The sequence below is a fragment of the Mobula birostris genome, chromosome X (genome assembly GCF_030028105.1).
Source record: "Mobula birostris isolate sMobBir1 chromosome X, sMobBir1.hap1, whole genome shotgun sequence".
NCBI classification, from domain to species: Eukaryota; Metazoa; Chordata; class Chondrichthyes; order Myliobatiformes; family Myliobatidae; genus Mobula; species Mobula birostris.
In genome coordinates this window covers 72,484,412-72,506,658 of record NC_092402.1, presented here as the reverse complement: position 1 = coordinate 72,506,658, position 22,247 = coordinate 72,484,412, and the positions used below count along the sequence as shown (strand labels likewise).

Below are 22,247 nucleotides of genomic sequence, written 5' to 3'. Positions count from 1 at the left end.
CCTCTGCCATCCGATTCCTAAATGGACATTGAACCCATGAACACTATCTCACTACATTTTTATTTCTGGTTTTACACTACGCATTTAATTGAACTATTTAAGGTACATATATATATAAACTGTAATTCAGTTTCTTTTCTATATTATCATGAATTGCTTCGTACTGCTACCGTAAAGTTAACAAATTTCATGGCATATGCTGGTGATATTAAACCTGATTCTGATCTCTTTGATCAAACCATATAGTAGTCTTTAATTAACCTTTTGCAATATGATTCCTGATGCCGTGTATGATTTTTGTTTACTTTGTGATGGTAAATATGAGAATTGTAATAACTGACACACACATAAGACTATAAATAACATCCTTTAATGATAAAACCACTTGGAACCATTTAAAATTCACTTAACAGCATGTCAGTGTAATTTGCTTGTACTGGAGATCACATGTCACAATAGAGGTCATTACAGCTGACCCAATTACCAAAGGTTTCCATAGTTGAAGAGACCAAACTCCAGGATTAGTGTAGAAAATGGTTATTGATTACATAGTTATGAAGAGACCAGGTATTGGAAAGATACATACAGGATACTGGGAAAATAGATACCAGACGGATACTGTAGGTATTGGATACATAGATACTCGATGGACAAGGCCATTGAAAAAACACTCCTGTATGGCAATTACATTATCCATTAAACTCGTTTTCAGCTTGTGAATGTTTATTGCACATCACTATGGGTCTTGGCCAGTGTTTAATAAGCTTCCCGAATGGTCCTATGCCTAGAAAGGCTATGCTAGCCTTTCAGTTGGTTTCAGCTGTGGCAGTGACCACTTGTCTGTTTGTCCTCTTCCCTATTCTGGCTCTTGGCTTCACATTCCATGATCTACCCCGTCAATGCCAGGATAGCTTTAAGCAGGTTGAGAATGCAGTCTGCACTAAAGCTGATTACGTTACTGAGACTGATAACATGTCTGTATTACATTACCCCAGTACAATTATGTTCATAGTTCAACAGTGCATGTGCTACTTTAGCTAACACATATAGAGAACCGTACCCAGACAGTGCAGGCAGGACTTAGGGTCTAAATTTAAAAGCCCCTTGCTCCACCGTCAGACACCTTTTTAAACAGGAAATTTTACTATAGTAATTTATTTTAAAAATGTTATTTCCATCATAATCTCAATACCCCAGAGCTTGTTTTAAAGAGAGAGCCTCAACATAAATATCCCCATTAAATGGACCAGGGAAACAAGGTGTGCGGAGAAGGCAGATCATGATGTCAGTTGGTATGACCTGACACCAGAGTTACCAGCTCTTCACTCTAGCTAATGCTCTCTCTAAACCTCACACCGCGTTAACCGACAGCAAGGAATCCCAGGCAATGCTCTTCAGAGGATTGTCCACAACTTCCAGCTGGTCACTGGTGAATCTTCACTAGCGATTGTTATGTTTGGCATTTCCTGCTGTTGTGGGGTGGGGGGGGGGGGTGCTGTGGCAGGTGCTGAAGAAATATTTGCTACAAATCCAGACCTGCATGCAGACCAGAACAAGTTGCAGGAAGATGGGGGTGGGGGGAGGGTGGTTGAAGGGAGGAGTGGAACACTCTCTGTAAAGTCCAGTTCTTCCTCAAGCATTCAAGGATCAATTCTCCATGATATACCAGTGAGGGCCGTTGTGTGAGAGCTCAGTTCACTAAAGATATTCTCAAAAAGTATCTGCAGGCTGATGCAGCTGCAGTAAACTGTCTTTGGCTACATTAAACATGGTGGACCACTGTTAACTCCTTATGACATTGAATCCATTGGGTAGCTTCCACCTAATGAATGCACAAACTGAATGGGACAATCATGGAATGATCAGAGAAGGTCAAGCTGATGTGCTGAAAAACATTACTCACATCCCACCAATTAGAAAATAACTAAACGTTTCTCTCAGTTTCTTTCAATTCCCATTTCCTAGCCATCAATAACTTGCCTTCAATATCATGGGCTTTAATTTTAGCAAATAGTTGGAAGTAATTTTTTCCAAAGTTCATATGATTAATATCCATAACATTACCTTCCCCAATATTCAACACCTCTGCAAATAACTCAGTCTGGCTTGTGATGTACAACCTGCTCTTTACCATCTGTACCCTGGATCTTTCCAATCCATCATCTGAAAATGTCAAGGTGTTCAGACTCTCTGTGCTTAATCATGGGTTTTGGGAACTTCCCTGGTTCCTTATGGTTCTCATAACCGAGGAGGGGTGAGGAGTGGGTGAGTAGTGTGGATAAGCTCCCATTATATATTAAATGTTCCCAATGGCATGCATATCAAATAGCCTCCTGGCCTTCACATGTGGCTTAGTTGCTAAGTCCAGTGGAACCATTTCTACTGACAGGTGAAGGTTCAAAAGTGGGTTAATGGCACCTTAAAACCAGTCACTTGGGGCAGATTCCACCGAGACGCAACACAGAGTGTCATTGGAAGTCATTCCTGCCTGTGGCCATCAAACTTTACAACTCCTCCCTTGGAGGGTCAGACACCCTGAGCCAATAGGCTGGTGCTGGACTTATTTCATAATTTACTGGCATAATTTACATATTACTATTTAACTATTTGTGGTTTTATTACTATTTATTATTGATGGTGCAACTGTAACAAAAACCAATTTCCCCCCAGGATCAATAAAGTACGACTATGACTATGTGGCTTGTCAGCCATGGTTGGCAGCTCATCTAGGAGAAGAAAAACTCTTATTTCAAACCTCTGCTGCCTTGTGGCTACACCCACTCATGGGGAAAGCTTTGGGAGTAAACCCCGAGGAAAATTCTGGAGCTGGAGTCACTAAGGCAGTCCTTTGTTAAGAGCAATGCTGACGGGCAACTCCTGCGACACTGCTGGTGCCAAGCTGTATCGGTCTCTGCCATTCATTTGGCTGTGTGGCGAGGGGGAGCCTGCTCCATGGGCAACAGCTTCTCTCCACTGTACTGCCCTGGCTTGCATAGACACCTAGGGTGCAACATCCATGTCCAACCCTAATCAATGGAGGTAACTTCCCAACATTGGCTATGATTTCTCTTTTGCAACTTGCTGAAGTAGAGGAGTAGTTCATGAAATTCCTCACTGCTAAGGAAAGGTTCATGCATCAAGCTTTGCATGATGATATTTCCAGATCAGTGATGTCTTCACCCAATTCCTTTCAAAGCCTAGGATGGAGATCATCTACTTCTGTAGCTTTGTTCCACTCTAGTGTTATAGTCTTCAGTGATATTACTTTGCTTAGCTAATGATGTCTCTGCTTCAAACTTAGCTTCCCAACAGTGTGAGGAGCTAACTGTGAGGCAATACAATGTATGAGGACCTGCACTGTGACTAACAGGGGAAGACATGTACAAATGTTTGAGGAACACGACTAATAATTTTGAGGAGGTGGACTTGCGGGGGGTGGGGGGAAGGCTGTTGAAGGAGGAGAGCAGGGGAAATGATGTGCAATAAACTGGATCAGGACAAGACAGAGAATCCGAATGGAATAGGGAGAAGATCAGCTGATGTATGAAGTTGACAAATGTTGCAGGACCGCAATTTAAGTGTGTGGATGAACTGGATCAAAGTATCAAGAAATGGAATAAGCTGCAAGAAGCTGGACTAATGCGTGTGGAAGAAAGCAAGATGAAAGAGAAATAATTAACTTGTGATGCACTGAACTAATTTGGAGAAACTGAAGAAGATAGATCACACGTGTGGTAGAACTGGGTCAGCCCTTAGCGGACTGCAGGGGGCCTGAGGGGTGAACTCTTCTCGGAGAACCTGGAGAGATGCCTGATTTGTAGCGGGCAGAAGCTGGTTAATTTGTGGGAATCGGAACTGAATATGAAGTTTGGAATTAATGCGCCATGAACTGAACTAACTTTTGCAAAATCCGACACGTGTGACAAAGCAGCCTAATTGGTGCAAACTGTATTTACACGTAATGAATATTCATAACCCTTAACTACTAGCTCCTGTGAGTGCCTTCAGCAGGACTCTGCTTCCAGAGGCAGCTCATCGATCCCTGTACTTCAGTAATAAATGATAGTTTTGCCCAATGCCCACATACATGATATAATGAAACAAGCTGGTCTCCCGTAAGAGGAACTGAAGGAACTTTCAACATGGACTAATCTTTGATACACAGAGCCACGGGCCCCGAATTGAACTAAAGTGAGGTACTTTGTCCCGAACGAAAGAAATGGTCTAATCTGCGAATTACCCAAAAATGTGTGAGAATGCCTCATTTGTGCAGGGCTAATCTGCGGTGTGAAGGCGTGCCGTTGCCAGAATCTGCAAGCACTACAGTAACTTTTGGAACATTCCCAAGGAAATGTTCTCTGTAAAAATCCCGTAATTCTCACAAGGTACAGGCCCAGTTAAAAAAGACTCTGGCCGCACAATTTAAGGGACAACGGCTGCATGCAGAACGCCAATCGGCAACAGTGTCAGAAAGCTCAGCCCCCCCCCCCCCCCGGTAATTAGTCAGGAGAGGAGTCGTTCACTGGCACATGGATTTCTGCCAACAAAAAAGGAAAATAAATCGTTTAAACCAAGCAGCATAAATAGAAAATGCCGATTGACCTGAAACATTAACTATTGGTCTTGCCACAGTTGCGGACTGACCTTGCTGGATGTTTCAAGCAACACACACAAAATGCTGGCGGAACGCAGCAGGACTGACGAAGGGTCCCGGCCCGAAACGTCGACTGTACCTCTTCCTAGAGATGCTGCCTGGCCTGCTGCGTTCACCAGCAACTTTGATGTGTGTTGCCTGAATTTCCAGCATCTGCAGATTTCCTCGTGTAGCTGAATGTTTTCCGCATTTTCTGTTGTAGTTTCAGATTCGCAGAATATGCACTTAAAAAAAATCATTCAGCGGAGCTGCAGCAAAAAGGAAAGGTATTCAGCACCCGTTTTCATGTTAGTCTCGGCCCAGTCTTCCTGCCTCCCGCTTCCACTTGCTTCTGTTGCCCTCCGGATCCTAGCTGCTGCAACTGATACCGAGGCCCCTTTCTTTCCTCGCAAACACGAGGAAATCTGCAGATGCTGGAATTTCAAGCAACACACATATTAAATCCATGGTCGTTGCTGGAGTCCGGGTTTTGAATATGCCCTTTTAATATCCCCTTTCTTTCCTGCTCGTTTCTGTTGGCCAGCCATTGCTTCTGCTGTCGGAATGTATAACGCATAATACTAGAGGCGGGTTGGATCATATGGAAAGGATAACTGGACGGGAGCTGTTATATCAACCCGTTCCAGCAGGACAGACTCTGACCATACCTGCACTACAGTGTGTGTTTCTTCAAATGCATAGTCATAGTCATAGTCATACTTTATTGATCCCGGGGGAAATTGGTTAAATGGACTCGAATGGACTCGAGCAAGGCTGGTTCGTCTCTGCACACATTTCCTTAGCCATTCTTGCTTCAATATTGCAGCTCACACCCAACAACCTCCTGCTATATTGGATCTGATGTAAACCTCCTTCACGTGTGCTACAAAGCGCCGGCCAGTCCAAACTCGGCCACTCAGTATAGCACACAATTCACATTTGCGTTTGCCTCACGTTCGGAGCCCGAGCTCCAACTGATTGTGAACTCGTCAGCTGAAGCAGGCAAGAGACTGGCCTTGCACCCAACATTTGCCAAACGGACACCTTGTATCAACCTGCCCTCATTTCACAACGCTGCTGGCTGACAATAAAGGACCTGGAAAATCTCGAGAACTCAACAGCTCGGGCAAGGATACATAGGGAGAATGAAATCTACCAGCACCCCAGGCGCACCATTGCAAGCTTTGACGACTGATGAAAGAGTGTTCGAAAATTAACCCCAAACCAGCACCAAGCTTGTAGTCTGGATGGCAGCGTGATTCATCCTCTGCTTAGAAAATGGATAAATTGACAGTAAACGTGGATTATAAACAGATCAAGTTCTAAATGAACCAACTGTTCACACAAACTCCCCCTAAATCACTGGTGAACCAGTTTCCACTCCCAGCCCAACACTGAGGTTCGATTTACACCTCAGAGGACAGAGAAAATAATTCAGGTTCGTCCTCAAAGTCTTCTTAAGTAATTTGTTACAGCTTCGGTGACGTGTGGGGATCTGTGGCTGGTGACCATGGGGTGGGGGCGTCCGGGAAGACAGCGAACCCAGTGGAAGTGATGCAGGGCGCTCCGACTTCACACCACACTTCCTCCTTACAACCCACAGAACCAGAGTGGGAACAGGATATCTCGATTCCCAGGGACGACCTGAAACGTAAAGACCCGACTATAACGCTGTTTATCGCCAGGTGATTGATGATGGGCTTGTTGCTGCCTTAATGCCCTTAGTCCTGGTTAGCTAATTTGCCGGAGTTCATTGGCGTGTGTGCAATCGCTCATTGTAAAATAAGATTTTGCGTGTACCGTTTCTGCACTCAGTCCATAAGACCATAACACATAGGAATAGAATTAGGGCATTCGCCCAACGAGTCTGCTGCACTATTCCATCATGGCCGATTTATTATCCTTTCTCAAACCCATTCTTCTTTCTTCTCCCCGTAACCTTCGACGCCCTGACTAATCAGGAACCTCCACTTTAAATATACCCAACGACTTGGCCTGCCATTCATTGACAATGAATTCCGCAGATTCACAATCCTCTGGCTGAAGAAATTACTCCTCCTCTATGTTCTAAATGAAAGTCCCTCAAGTCTGAGGATGTGCCCTCATTCTGGTTAGTTATATGCTCACCCAGTAGAGGAAACATCCTCTCCACATCCACTCTTTTTGGTCCTTTCAGTTTTCCATAGGTTTCAATGAGATCTACGCTCATTCTTCTAAACTCCAGTAGATACAGGCCCAGAGTCATCAAATGTTCCTCACAGGTTAATCCTTTCATTCAGAGAATATTTCTTATGAACCTCCTCTGGGCCCTCTCCAATGCCAACACACCTTTTCTGAGATAAGGGGCCCAAAACTACTCACAATACTCCAAGTGCAGTTTGACCAATGCTCCCTAAAGCCTCAGCATTACATCCTTGCTCTTATATTCTAGTCCTCTCGAAATGAATGCTAACATTGCATTTGCCTTCCTTATCACCAACTCAATCTGCAAGTTGAATCCTACAAGGATTCCCAACTCCCTTTGTACTTCTGATTTTTGAACTTTCTGCCCATTTAGAAGATAGTCTATGCCTTTATTCCTTCTACCAAAGTGCATGACCATACAATTCCATACAATATATTCCATCTGCCACTCCTTTGCCCATTCTCCCAATCTGTGTGAGTCCTTCTGCAGACTCCCTGCTTTCTCGACATACTTGCCCCTCCACCTGTCTTTTTAGCATCCACAAACTTGGCCACAAAGCCACTAATTCTGTCATCATTCTGTAATTCACATATAATGTGAAAAGAAGCTGTCCCAACACTGACCCCTGTGGAACACCACTAACCACCAGCAGCCAACCACAAAAGGTCCCCTTTATTTCCTCTCTTTCCCCCTTGCCAGTCAGCCAATGCTCTATCCATGCTAGTACCTTTCCTGTAATACCATGGGCTCTTATCTTGTTAAACAGCCTCATGTGTGTCACCTTGTCAAAAGCCTTCTAAATACTCAAGTAAATAACACACACTGACTCCCCTTTGTCTATCCTGCTTGTTACTTCCTCATAGAATTCCAACGATCTGTCAGGCAAGATTTCCCCTTAAGGAAACCATGCTGACCTTGGCCTATTTTATCATGAGCCTCCAAGTATTCGGAAATATCATCCTTAATAACGGACTCCAGCATCTTCCCCAACTACTGAAGTCCGATTAACTGGCCTATAGTTTCTTTTCTTCTGTCTCCCTCCCTTCTTAAAGAGTGGAGTGACATTTGCAATTTCCCAGTCTTCTGGGACCATTCCAGGATCTAATGATTCCTGAAAGATCATTAATAATGCCTCCACAGTCTCTTCAGCCACCTCTTTCAGAACCCTGAGATATAGTCCATCGGGTCCAGGTGATTTATCTACCTTCAGACCTTTTATCTTCCCAAACACCTTCTCTTTAATAATAGCAATAACACTCACTTCTGCCCCCTGACACTCTTGTATTTCTGGCATACTATTGGTGTCTTCCACAGTGAAGACAGCCACAAAATATCTATTATGTCCCTCTGCCATTTTGTTGTCCATTATTACTACCTCTCCAATATCATTTTTCAGTGGTCCAATATCCACTCACTTTTATTTGTTGTTTATATATTTGGAAAAACTTTTGGTATGCTCTTTTATATTGTTGGCTAGCTTCCCTTCATATTTCATTTTTTTTTCTCTTATGTTTTTTTTGTTGCCTTCTGTTGGTTTTTTAAATGCTTCTCAATCCTCTAACTTCCTACTAATTGTTCATATATTGTATGCCCTCTCTTTTGCTTTTATGCTGTCTTTGACTTCCCTTTTCAGCCACAGTTGCCTCATTCTCCCTTTAGAATACTTCTTCATCACCTTTAGGATGCATCTATTTTGTGCCTATCGAATTTCCCCAGGAACTCCAGCCGTTGTTGAACTGCCATCATCCCTGCAAGTGTCCCCTTCCAATCAACTTTGGCCAGTACCTCTCTCATGCCTCCGTAATTCCCTTTACCACTGTAATACTTGATATATCTGACTTTATTTTCTCCCTCTCAGGTTCCAGGGTGAATTCTATTATAACTGCCTTTTAAGAGTTTCTTTACCTTAAGTGCCCTAATCAAATTTGGTGCATTACACAATACCCAATCCAGAATTGTCAATCCAAAAAGCTGCTCTAAAAAGCCATCTCATAGGCATTCTACAAATTCCTTCTCTTGGGATCAAGCACCAAAATGATCTTCCTAATCTTCCTGCATATTGAAACTCCCCATGACTATCATAACATTGGCTTTTTTACATGCCTTTTCTATCTCCTATTGTAATTTATATCCCACATCCTAGCTACTATTTGGAGGCTTGTATTTAACTCCCATCAGTTTCTTAACTTTACCCACAAGTATTCTACATCTTCTGATCCTATGTCACCTCTTTCTAAGGAATTGATTTCATTTTTTACCAATAGAGCAACCAGAATCCCTCTGCCTACATGGTTATCCTTTTGATACAATGAGTATCCGTGGATGTTAAGCTCCCAACTATAATCTTCTTTCAGCCAAGACTCAGAGATGCCCACAATGTCATACCTATCAATCTGTAACCATGCTACAAGATCATCTACCTTATTCCATATATTGTGTGCATTTAAATATAACACCTTCATTCCTGTATTCATCAACCTTTTTGATTTTTCTCCTTGTGTTACACTTCAACTCATCCCATTGTCTGATATTTACCCTATCATCTGCCTGTCACAGTCTCATCACTGTATTTGCTTGTATACAAACTGCCCCATCCTCTGCCTTACCACTCTGGTTCCCATCCCCTTGCCAATTTAGTTTAAACTCTCCCCAGCAACTCTAGCGAATCTGTCCATGAGGATATTGGGGGAAGGTGAACAGCAAGAAGTCATGGTACATATTGGTACCAGTGATACACGTAGGAAATGGGAGGAGATCCTGAGGACCTATTGGTCCCCTTCGGGTTCAGGTGTCACATGCCCTTTTTGTACAGGTCATACTTTCCCCAGAAGAGATCCTAATGATCCAGTAATTTGAAACCCCGTCCCCTGCATCAGTTCCTCAGCCACACATTCATCTGCCAAATTATCCTATTCTTACCCTCACTGGCACGTGGCACAGGCAGCAAACCAGAGATTACTACCCTGGAGATCCTGCTTTTCAGCTTTCTGCCTACCTCCCTATAATCCATCTTCAGGTCCTCCTCCCATTTCCTAACCTATGTCGTTGGTACCAATATTTACCACGACTTCCGGCTGTTCACCCTCCCCCTTTAGAATGTCGTGGACCCGATCAGAGATATCCCTGACCCTGGCACCTGGGAGGCAAAATACCATCCGGGTGTCTTTTCATGTCGACCGAATTTCCCATCTGCTCCCCTAACGATGAAATCCCCATCACTGCTGCACCCCTCTTCTCCCCTCGCCTCCACCCTTTCTTCTGAGCCACAGAGCCAGACTCAGTTCCAGAGACCCGGTCACTGCGGCTTCCTCCTGGTAGGTCGTCTCCCCCCACCCCCAAAGTATTCAAAGCGGTATACTTATTATTGAGCCCTCTCCAGACGGTCACCCAGCTACCTGACTCCTGAAACTTCGGGGTGACTACTTCCCTGTTGTTCCTATCACCTCCTTATTCTCCCGAATGAGGTGTAGGTCATCGAGCTGCAGCTCCAGTTCCTTAACTCCTCGGAACTGTATCTCCTTAGAGACCGTGTTAAGAAAGTAGAGCTGCAGTCCGGTACACTTGGTGCAGATGTAGTTATCAGGGAGACTGGAGGTCTCCCAAAGCTCCCACATCTCACACAAGAAACAGTCTGGGCAAGGGGGCGTATGGGTTTGCTTGGAAAGAATACACGAGTCCTTCTGAGGGGACACCGTGACAGTCGGGGCGGACAGGGGCTAAAGTTTAGAATCTCTGGTCATTTAGTTTGTCCAGGGGCAAGGTAAAACTTAATTTGTGTCTGGTGTAGTTATGTACACGTCCAGCGGACAGCATGGGCTCTGGCTCACTGCAATGTGCTGCTCACATGGGCTTCATTTGTCTGACAAACCTGGACAAACCAAATGGCGCACTGACAGCCCCCTCACCCCGGCAAACTGGATGCCAAATTGATACCGTTCGCCCACGGCCTACCGTGGATGGACACTGCGTCTTAATGCTCTCAGTTTATATGAAAACGTCACATTACAGAGGGTCAGAGGCGTATATTCGCTGCCTACCCCACCCTGAAACCCTGGGTCTTTGCCGAGGGGCTTCTGTCCTCTCTATGTGTCCGGACCGGATTTTCCAGTCCACTCTCAGGGCTGCTGATGGTTGAGAAGTTACTGATGAAAGGACAAGTGACCGACTCAATCTGCTTGAGCGGATATCTATTGAGGAACAGGTACCGAGCTGAGAAAGATCCCGATCAAACATCACCGCCAGAATACTTCAGGAAAACAGCCGGCCGCAGGAACACTGCTGCTCGGCCCTCGGACACTAATCAATTTTTGCAGATAAATATCCTTAACAGAGTATAAGAGTTAGTGAGGCGCGGTCCCGGCTGGGAAACGCTGCCCCTTCCAGTGATTGCACCCAGACGGGACTTTGAAGTGGAGCGGATCCTGTTTTCAGGAGCTGCCGCTTCAGTCAGTGTAAATTATAAACCCCGAGAAGGTGCTGTACTTGTTGCTGTTGCCTCCGTGTGCTTTGCCACCGTCCAGCTTGATGTAAACTTCATCTCCCGCGTCCAAGTGGAGAATGACGCTGTTACTGGCGTAGTCGTAGTTCTGGTCGGCGTCCTGGGCGATTGCACTGGAGCGGACCTGGCGAGAAGCAGCATTAAAGCAAGGACGGCCCAGGCAGCGAGGAGGGGTGAGGCGCAGGGACAGCCAGCCGGGCTGGCGACAGCAGTAGGGATAGTTCAGAGTGCGAGAGGAGTAGAGGCGGCGTTAAGAGAATGTTTGATGGAAGACGAGACGATGAGGAAAATGATGAGAAGAGAGCCACAACGAGCGCGGGTGGGGTGGTGGATTGAGCAGTGGGGATGCGGGTAAGGCAGTGTGCAGGATTAACAAGGAGGGTGTAGAGGTGGGAGAGTTGTCCCGTGCAGGGATGTTGGAAGGGTATCGGCAACTCCCGCTGGCTTTGGGGGCTGACAGAGCGGGCGCCGAGAGCCTGCTGCGGGGGTCGGAGACCCTCTCCGGGAGATGTGAGGCTCAGTCTGCTCAAGTCGGTTGTGCTTCAGGGGAATCTGGAAGTGTAAGCGAAACGATGCAGAAAACAAAACACGGAGTGATAGGGAAGGAAAAGATAGATGGGGGGGGGGCAGGGGAGGAGGGAGAGACCCGGGGACACAGGGACATGGGCTGTTGGTGAGGCCGGTGGATGACAGGGTGAAAACATAGAAACATAGAAAACCTACAGCACAATACATTCCCTTCGGCCCACAAAGCTGTGCCAAACACGTCCTTACCTTAGAACTACCCAGGGTTACCCATAGCCCTCTATTTTTCTGAGCTCCATGTACCTATCCAGGAGTCTCTTAAAAGACCCTATTGTATCTGCCTCCACCACCATCACTGCCAGCCCATTCCACGCACTCATCACTCTCTGCGTAAAAAAAAACTTGCCCCTGACATCTCCTCTGTACCTACTTCCAAGCACCTTAAAACTGTGCCCTCGCGAGTTAGCCATTCCAGCACTGGGAAAATGCCTCTCATCATCTTATACACCTCTATCAGGACACCTCTCATCCTCTGTCGCTCAAAGCAGAAAAGGCCAAGTTGACTCAACCAATTCTCATCAGGCATGCTCCCCAATGCAGGCAACATCCTTGTAAATCTCCTCTGCACCCTTTCTATGGTTTCCACATCCTTCCTATAGTGAGGCGACCAGAACTGAGCACAATACTCCAGGTGGGGTCTCACCAGGTTCCTATATAGCTGCAACATTACCTCTCGGCTCTTAAACTCTGTCCCACGGTTGATGAAGGCCAATGTACCGTATGCCTCCTTAACCACAGAGTCAACCTGTACAGCAGCTTTGAGTGTCCTATGGACTCGGACCTCAAGATCCCTCTGATCCTCCACACTGCCAAGAGTCTTACCATTAATACTATATTCAGCCATCATATTTGATCTAGCAAAATGAACCACCTCACACTTACCTGGGTTGAACCCCATCTGCCACTTCTCAGCCCAGCTTTGCATCCTATCAATATCCCACTGTAACCTCTGACAGCCCTCCACACTATCCATAACACCCCCAACCTTTGTGTCATCAGCAAAATCTATTCTAGAGACGGGGAAAAGCCGGCAAAAGTGGAAAATTCGGAAATATTTGGGAACTCTCAAACAGACAGCAGGTGAAAGATAAAGGGAAAATAAACAAGAATCTACAACAAAAGCAGAAATGCTGGAAGAACGTAGCCAAACAATTCCCATGAGGGGTCTTCGGCCGAAATCTTTGACTAATTTCACCCCTCACAGACGCTGCCCGACTGACTGAGTGTTTGCAAAATTTCTGTTTTGGCTTGAACACGTCCACCCCTCGGTACGAACAAAACACCTCAGACCAGTCGGGGAATTGGGCCAGGGATGAGATGGGTCCGGAGCGGGGGTTGAGGGGGGGGGGGGGAGCGATAATGCGACTGAGCAAGAGAGATTGCGGCTGCCCAAAGAGGAGTGGAAGGGAGCGAAGGACTGAGGAAAATTGGGAGCCAATGTCCCGCTATCCGCACCGGGTCCGGGAAAGCGGGTGGTTACCTCGACCCGCCTTCGGTGATAATGAGAGCAGTGGGTGAAAGGTGAGATTGGGCAGGAAAGGAGACAGGGGACGGTGGAGGGGAAGAGTCCCTCTTCAGCATTTCCCACTGCGGCCGCTCTCCGACTCCAAACCCTTAACCCCTCCTCCCCTCCATTTCATTGCTTCACTCTCTCCTTCTCTCTATCCCACTCCCCGCCCTTCTCCCCACTCTCCTCTTCAGTTACTCCCCATCACGTTTCCAAATCCTTCTCTTCTCCTTCCTTTCACACGCTAAACCCGTCGTCACTCAAAAGACGGCATCCATCATTAAGGACCCCCATTACCCAGGGCATACCCCCTTCTCATTGCTACCGTCAAAGGGAGGTGCAGAAACCTGAAAACGCACGCTCACGTTTCAGGAATTTTCTTCCCCTCTGCCATCAGATTTCTGAAAGGATATTGAAACCAGAAACGCCACCTCACTATTTCCCCCTCTCTTTTTGCACTGCTAATTTAATTAAAATTAATATTCTTTTAATATATTCTTCTTATTGCACTCCGCAGTTTTTATGCAATGTACTTCTGCCGTAAAAAAGCAAAATTCACGACATATGCCAGTGATATTAAACCTGATCCTGATTCTGATTCTCCGGTGGGTGCCCATTGCTAGATCTCAGTTGTCCGGAGTCCCATTCCTCCTTGCTCTGTGACCAGTGCCCGGAGATCCGTTTTACGGAACCGAGAGTTCCATTGCCTGCTGCCCTGAGACCCTTTGCCCATTGCTCTGTGCCTGGTGCCCGTTGCTCAGTGCCCAATGCCCAGAGACTAAATGCCTGTTGCCCATTACACGGTGCCCGGTGCCCCCATTGCCCAGTACCTACTCACCTGTCCGTTCTTGCAGAGATCTGCCCACATGCTGGTGCCGTCGCCGCCTCGCATTAGGACGTGGTAGGTGAAGAAGTAGGTGCCGGGGATGGAGCAGGTGAACTTGCCACTGGAGCCGTCGTAGTGATTGCCCAGGTTGGTCACCACATCGTCGAACTTGAGGATCTCGTATCCCTCGTGCGGGTTTTTCAGGCCGGCATAGAACGCCACCCGGGGCACGGTGCTGTAGGTGGCGGCGCTGATAGCATCCGGACCGGCCCCGGGGACACCGGGTAGTCCCGGCTTTCCCGCCTCCCCCTTCTCCCCCGCTGGCCCCCTCGGGCCCGGGGGTCCCGGCTCTCCTGGCGGCCCCGGCGCCCCTGGTTTGCCGGGACGTCCCGGTTTACCCGGAGCTCCCTGGAGCAGGGTAGAGGGAGGCGCCAGGTGCTGTTGCTCGCTCAGCGCTTCGAGACCGGGGCTGATGCTTGGGCTACTGCCCAGGTAGGGCTCGCACACCATGCGGCAGGTGCCCAGCATCTGGTAGTGGGCAGCCGTACCCAGCCAGCTGACCAGCACCGGGATGACAATGACCAGGATCAACACCATCGCCACCCCGACTGCCGCCGCCACCAGCGACTTACGGCCGAGGTGGAAGTCGGGCTGGGATCTCTCGCCCGGTCTCCTGGCGGGCGAAATCTTGCTGGTTTAGTTGGCGCTGGGGCGGAGAGAGAAAGTGTGAGAGGCAGCAGGATGTGAGTGGGAGCGACGCTCCGTGTCTCTTATATACCACAAACACCAGTGCCCCGGGCTGGCCGCGATTGCACATGAACGCTGGCTGCAGCGTTGCCCAGCCCAGGGCTTGCAGTCTGACCCAGGCACCGGTCTGCAGACACCAGCCTGTGTGTGCAGAGCAATCAGAGAGAGATAAAGAGAGAAAGGGAGAAAGAGACGGGAAGAGAGGGGGAGAGAGAGAGAGAGAGAGAGAGAGGGAGAGAGAGACAGAGAGAGAGAGACAGAGAGAGAGAGAGAGTATTCACGCTGCTTAGGGATCTTAGGGAAATGACAGAGACAAACAGAGAGCGCAGGGAACACTGAGCGGGTCTTGTAGCTCCTGTGGATGAGAAGGTCAATTTCCCTTCCATAGACCCCAGTATTTTCCGATCATTGGAGTTGTTTTGGCACCGAGATTGTGGCTGGTGGTGTTTGGCAACTAGGATGGAAAAAAAGTTCGGCCAAAAAGGCATTCGGCCCATCATGTCTGTGCTGATCAGAGGTCTCCCTAGCCTCAGCTGCCCACGTGGTAAGCCAAGTCTCTTCAGGTACACATCCAAGTAGGATTTAACCGAGGGGGAAGTCTCTGTTGCTCCCACTGATCAGGCAGTGAGTTCCTGTCACACTCCACTCCCTGCATTTACTTTATAGCCCTCGGTTTCGACCCTCTGCTAAGGAAAATAGGTCCTTGCTGTTTATTCCTTCTCGGGCTCTCCATAATCCTTAGGTTCCCATTCAACCTCCTCCGGTGCCGCGTTCTACTTTTTTAGAAGCACTTCTACTTTATTAGAAGTTTGCGAAGATTCGTCATGTCATCTAAAACTTCGGCAAACTTCTATAAGTGTGTGGTGGAGAGTGTACTGACTGGTTGCATCATAGCCTGGTATGGAAACGCCAATACTTTTGAATGAAAAAGCCCACAAAATGTAGTGGATACGGCCCAGTCCATCACAGGTAAACCCCCCTCCCCAACATTGAGCACATCTACATGGAGCGTTGTTGCAGGAAAGCAGCATCCATCATCAGGGATCCCCACCACCCAGGTCATGCTCTTTTCCTGCTGCTACCATCAGGAAGTTGGTACAGGAGCCTCAGGTCCCACACCGCCAGGTTCAGGAACAGGAACCCTCACCAATCAGGCTCTAGAACCAAAGGGGATAACTTCACTCCACTTCACTTGCCCTATCACTGAAGTGTTCTCACAACCTATGGACTTACTTTCAAGAACTCTTCATACAATGTTATTGATATTTATTGTTTATTTATTTATTATTGTTGTATTTTATTTTTTCTCAGCTCAAGCTGGTAAAACCTGAGGCACAGGTATTGCCAAGCACACTCACTTCTCAATTGCTAGGAACTTTCAGGCTATTCTAGTGGTGTTTAGTATTGTGGCTTTCTGAAGACTTACCTAAGTATTGCTGTGTAGGGCTAATTGTTTAATTGTGTAGTGACTTTGCCATGATACCAGTTGTAGATATTACTGTTGAGACAATGTATACCCTGTTCATGTTCCATAATCTTCAATTTCCTCTTTTAATTCAGCATATTTCTGGTGTTTTTCACTTAGTGATTTCTGTATATGTGCTTGGTATGACTATATCTATGAAGTAAGTTGTTCTTGTTTATCCTGTATTATTATATCCAGATGGTTATTATGGATTGGCCTATCTGTAATAATGGATGAACTGTAACATAATCTGTAGGACTCTGACTCTAAAATTGGATCAGGATTGTATTTACAGCAAGGTATGATGTCTTTCATAAGTTTGTATTTTAAAGCAAGATTTTGGAGAATGATGTTTGCTTCTTGATTGTGTCTGTTTAAGTAATCAGATTGAGTTAAACTGCTGCAGGATTCTGTAATGTGTTGGATTGTTTCTGGTTTCTCTTGGAATTTTCTGCGTTTGTCATCTTGAATTTGCTGGTCTTTTATTATGTATTTTTGATATTTTTTGTGTTTTAACTACCTGGTCCTGTATTGCCACAAGTAAATCCTTTGTTTCTGGGAAGAGGTCTCCAACGCTGAGGTGTTCGATGCTTCCTTGTCGACATCAAGTCTGCTCAGATCATGAGGATGTCTTCCATGGAGGGTCAAACTCTTCCATCGGTTAACTTTTTCTTCTATAGTGATAATGTCTTCACTTTTCTGGGCTGTGTTTTCATTTAAGTTTAGTGGAGTGTACTTCTCATCAGAATTGCATACGCTCACATGGAATACTGAATCCTGGCTTCGTTAATGAGGATATATCCTCAGAAGTTTTACCTGACTGTTGTGTAAATATTTAATGTCTGGCATTCCTCTTCCTCCTTCTGTCTGAGGTAGTGTTAATCTAAGTGTGTTTGACTGTGCATAGTGCTTTGTAAAATTTTACTTATCAGTTCTTATTATACTTTGTAAATTTCAGTTTCAGACCAAGATATAATGCCAAAAGAATACATTAATATGGGTATAGCGAAAGTGTTTATTGGCTTTGTTATATTTTTACTGTTGAGCTCTGTTTGGTAAACTTTCTTAAGTCTTGAAGTAAATTCTGTCAAAAGATTTTCCTTTATCACACTATGATCTATTTTCTTTGCTTGTTGCTATCCCAGGGTACTTACGTGTTTCACATTCATCCATCGGTTGTGTTGTATCTCTGCTTTGTATTCTATTAGCTCTATTGCACCTTTCTTTATGTTTAATGTTCTGTATTTATCCAGTCCAAAGTTCATGCTTATGTCTTTAGAAAATAGTTCTAATGTTTGAATTAATTGTTTTAGCTTTACTGATGAAGGAGTGTGTAATTTCAAATCGTCAATGTATAGAAGCTGTGTCATGCTATAATTCGTTTGGTTGTCTCTTGATTTCATTCCCAATTTTCATCTGATTCAGTAAATTAGAGAATGGGTTTAAACCTACATAAAACCATAGTGGGATTAAAGAATCGCCTTGCAAAATGCCTCATTTATTTTGATAACAGTGGTTGTTCTTTTTTGGATGTTATTGGGTGATTACAGTACGACAATGCTTCATCGGGTGTTGCAGGAATTTCAAAAATATTGGGTGTTGTTTATATATATTAAGAGCTTCTATTAACCATGAATGTGGGACAGGATCAACTGCTCTTTGGTAGTCAACATAACAACATGAAAGATTTCTGCTATTCTCCTATTATTATTATCTTTCTATATTTGCACAGTTTGTTGTCTTTTGCACATTGGTTGGGTGTGTCTTTCATTGATTCTATTGTGTTTCTTGTATTTTCTGTGAATGGCCACAAGAAAATGAATCTCAGGCTTGTATATGGTGACGTGCAGTATATGTACTTTCTTAATAAATTTACTTTGAGCTTTGAACTTCGCTCTATCCAGTACAGAGCAGAGAAGTACTGGAAATATTCACCAGGTTAGGCAGTATCAGTGGAGTGAGGAACAGAAGTAAGTTTTCACTCTGAAGGCTATTTGCCCTAGCTTATCCAAGCTACAATTTCCAAAAACAAAGCTTTACCTCAGGGATGAAAAGTTCACACACACATACAGCATAGATGTTCATCCTCACGGGAGTTTCCAATAACACCCTGAAAGTTCATCCCACTTTCCTACATCTAATGCACACTTTATTAACCCTTTTAAAAGATTGTGCTGTACCAGATAGATAAAATATCATATTTGATATTCCTGTATGTTACTGAATAGCAATAAAACTTATTAAATAATAGTCAGAGAATGGCAAGGCAGAATTCAGTGACAACTACACCCATTTATATAGCACCTTTAACATTGTAAATCATTTACAGAGATGTTATCAAATAAAACTTGCGCCAGGTCAAAATGAGACATAAGGATAAACAATCACAAACTCGCTGAGTCGGTTTCAGGAAGGAGCAAGTGGTGGGAGAATTTCTGGAGGGAATTCCAGAGCTTAGGCTCTCATGGATGCAGGGTCAGTGGAGGAATGTAAGGAACTGAGGATGCACTAGAAATTTTAAGGAAAACTCCAAGCCCTTCTTGTGTCCTGGTGTGCTTCATCAATGGACCTTTGACTTTTTGACCTTTTGACTGAGGTCACCAGCATAACATGCGGCAAACAGTGACCTCTTTCCACGCAGAAAGAGCCCAGAAACAGCACTCTGAGTATTACAGGAAGCTGTTTCTGGGATCTTTTCAATGTGAACAACTTTTCAAGGTTACCAATATTGTTTAGGCTTTAGGGGAATAAAAATAGACACATCCCATTCCATAAGACCATAAGACATAGGAGCAGAATTGGACCATCCAGCCTGTCGAGTATGCTCCGCTATTGCATTGTGGCTGATTTACCATCTGATAATATCAATTTTTGCATGGTGCCTCTCCATATATACAACTTTTATCATTTGTTCCTTTTGTCTGCTTGGACTGTAGTTGAGAGATGTAACACATGATTCCAGTGTATGGACACTGCTTAAACTATGTCTAGCAAGGTGCAAAATGAGGCTGTATCAGAGTGGCAAATGTGCTTGAGTGAGAACCTCCAATCATCCATTACTGTCACTCCCACCCGTGAAAGGTCTCCTCTCGTCTGTGGTGTTCACACTGTTTCTGTGGGTCTAGCTCAGCTCAGCACAAGGTCAGTGCTTTCATCCATTTATCAACATCCTCTGGCCCATCCCTCCCTCATTGAATTTCATATTATTTATTGCTCCAAAGTGACCACAGGCAGATGTGATGGGGATTAAACAGCATCAACACTCAGAATATTAATACAGTTCAATGTCTGAACACAGGAGCTTGTTTGGAATAAGGTGTGATGAATTCCCTGGCTGCTTGACTCGACACAATCAAAACGTTCATGATCTGACTTCTTTATTACTGCCAGGCTCTCCACTTATCCCAGCGCAGCTCAGCCTTTCCCAAGGCATCCCTCCTCCAAATGGTGCTGCTTTGACTTATCTGCCATAGCATACCTGCAGATAGATCAGATAGATGTTCCTGGCTTTCATTACTTTGGGTAATAATAATTTCTCAAAAACTGTTGTTGCCCTTGAGAGAAGGTTGAATCAAGGAGGCTGTTCGTGCATTTTGTTTATTTTATTTTGTCCTTCCAATTGGCTCTCTTTCTCTGCTAAAGGCATTGACATTTGATGTAATGCTTCCAACCCCAACCATGATTAAACAGTCTGCCAACACGCGCTGTCTAGGCTCATGTGAAGAATAGCTCAGGGAATGGTACCGGAAAGTGGCTCGGCATCAAAGATCAATGAGACAGCAAATGCCATTGCTTTCAATTAATTTCATGTCCTCTGGCCCTACCGGCCTAATGTGTTATGAGATTCTCCATAACCTTCTCCTAATGTTTCTTTAATCTTTTCTGATAGTTCAACTGCTCTATTCTTAGGTCCAGGTTATTGGCTTACACCTTGTTTGCAAGCATGGCATTGGTTTGGATTTGGATTTGGGGTGTGGAGCATGTTACTGTGGGTGGGGTTTGCAATAGTGAACCAAAGTCAATTTTTTCACTTTGTGCCTCTCCGTATATGACTTTCAGTCTTTGTTCCTATTGTCTGCTTGGGCCGTACTTGAAAAATGTAACATATGATTTTCAAATGGACACCAAACTTCCCATCGCCATTGCGCATTTTTTGCAGATTCCTTTCTGAATTTGAGAGGTAAGGTTTCAAATTCAGGGGCTGGGTACAGAAATGGAGTTGCTTGGCTCAGGTCAGTGACCATATAACCTTACTCAGGGACTCAGGGAACTAATCTTGGAAAAGAAGACATTGTAAGATTAATTCTAAGATTAAGAATTATAATCAATCACTTCTGCTTTGCTAGTATATTGAGATTATGTGTATATTTATATATGAGGCCCTCTGTTTGGTAAGGGTCGACCATGGATATTGCATCCCAGCTGTCTACCTGATATGGAAGCCAGGTCAGTACAATAAGGAGAGCAAGCTGACCCTCTCCACAAGGCTAATGAATCCAAAGGAATGGCAGAGACCAATACAGTTTGGCAACAGTGTTGTCACAAGAGTTGCTAGTCGGCATTTAACTCGGTGCTGGACTGCCTTCAGGACCCCAGCTCTGAGTATTTCCTCAGGATTTACTCATGAAGCCTTCCCCATGAGTGGGTATAGCTGCAAGGCAGTGGAGGTTTGAGATCAGAGTTTTCCTTCTCCTAGAGGAGCTGCCAACCACGGCTGACAAACCCCATCAGCCCCAAGCGACTGATTTTAAGGCGCCAGTAACCCGTCTTTGCCCCTTCTCCTGTCAGTAGAAACAGTTCTGCCAGCCTTAGGAGCTAAGCCACTCATGAAGGCCAGGAGCTGGACTTGGTTGTCAGAGGCTATTTGAGGCACACACCATTGGGAGCATTTAATACCTCCCCCACTATGACAAACTTAAGGAGCTATAAATATATAATTGGATTCCCAGTCGATTAGAGAAAGTCTTCAAAAAGCAACTCAAAGTGACACCATGAAGGGCGGAAGCAGACATTATTCCAGAACTAGCGAGCACCCCAGCTTCTGCCTCTGGCAATTTCAATGTGACAATGCTTGAGAATCCAAATCAGAATCAGGTTTATTGTCACTGACATACGTTGTGAAACGTTGTTTTCTAGCAGCAGTACAGTGCAAGACATAAAATTCCTACAAGTAACAAAAACAAGCAAACAAATAATAAATGAATGAATGAATAAATTGATGTGTAAATAAGTAGTGTAAAAAAGAAAAAATAGTGAGGTAGTGTTCATGGGTTCATGGACCGTTCTTCCTGTGCAGAGGGGAAGAAACTGTTCCTAAAACATTGAGTGTGAGTACCTCCTCCCCAATGGTAGCAATGAGAAGAGGGCATTTTTCAAATGGTGATGGTCTTTAATGATGGATGCCACTTTCTTTGGGCAGTGCCCCATGAGGATGTCCTTGATGGTGGAGAGAGGAGGCTGGTGCCTGTGATCGATCTGGCTGAGTCTGCAACCCTCAGTTGCCTCTTTCGACCCTCTGCCTTGGAGCCTCTGCACCAGGCGGTGGTGCTAGTTAGAAGGCTCTCCGCCGTATATCTGTAGAAACTTGCTAGAGTTTTTGATGAGATACCAAATCTCCTTAAACTAATGAGTATAGGACAAAGTATCCCACCTGACCGGCACCCCATCCACTGCCCTAAACCAGGACTGCACAATGGCTGCAGTAGGTGCCACCTACAAAACAGACTGTAGGTATTAACCCAGGTTACTCTGACTGTGCCTCCCAAGCCTGCAAGCTCTACTTCTAGGAAAGAGAAGGACTG

At 45.2% G+C, this 22,247-nt stretch overlaps 1 protein-coding gene across 1 annotated transcript; it reads right to left on the bottom strand.

The window, feature by feature from the left end:
* Positions 1-369: 369 nt before the first annotated feature.
* c1ql1l2 (complement component 1, q subcomponent-like 1-like 2) lies at positions 370-14,934 on the bottom strand. The gene is made up of 2 exons (XM_072249160.1): positions 14,247-14,934; positions 370-11,440 (listed from the first exon to the last, which is right to left on the bottom strand). Exons 1-2 carry the CDS (start codon positions 14,829-14,831, stop codon positions 11,261-11,263), a joined length of 765 nt encoding a protein of 254 aa, XP_072105261.1. The 5' UTR covers positions 14,832-14,934; the 3' UTR covers positions 370-11,260.
* Positions 14,935-22,247: the final 7,313 nt, after the last annotated feature.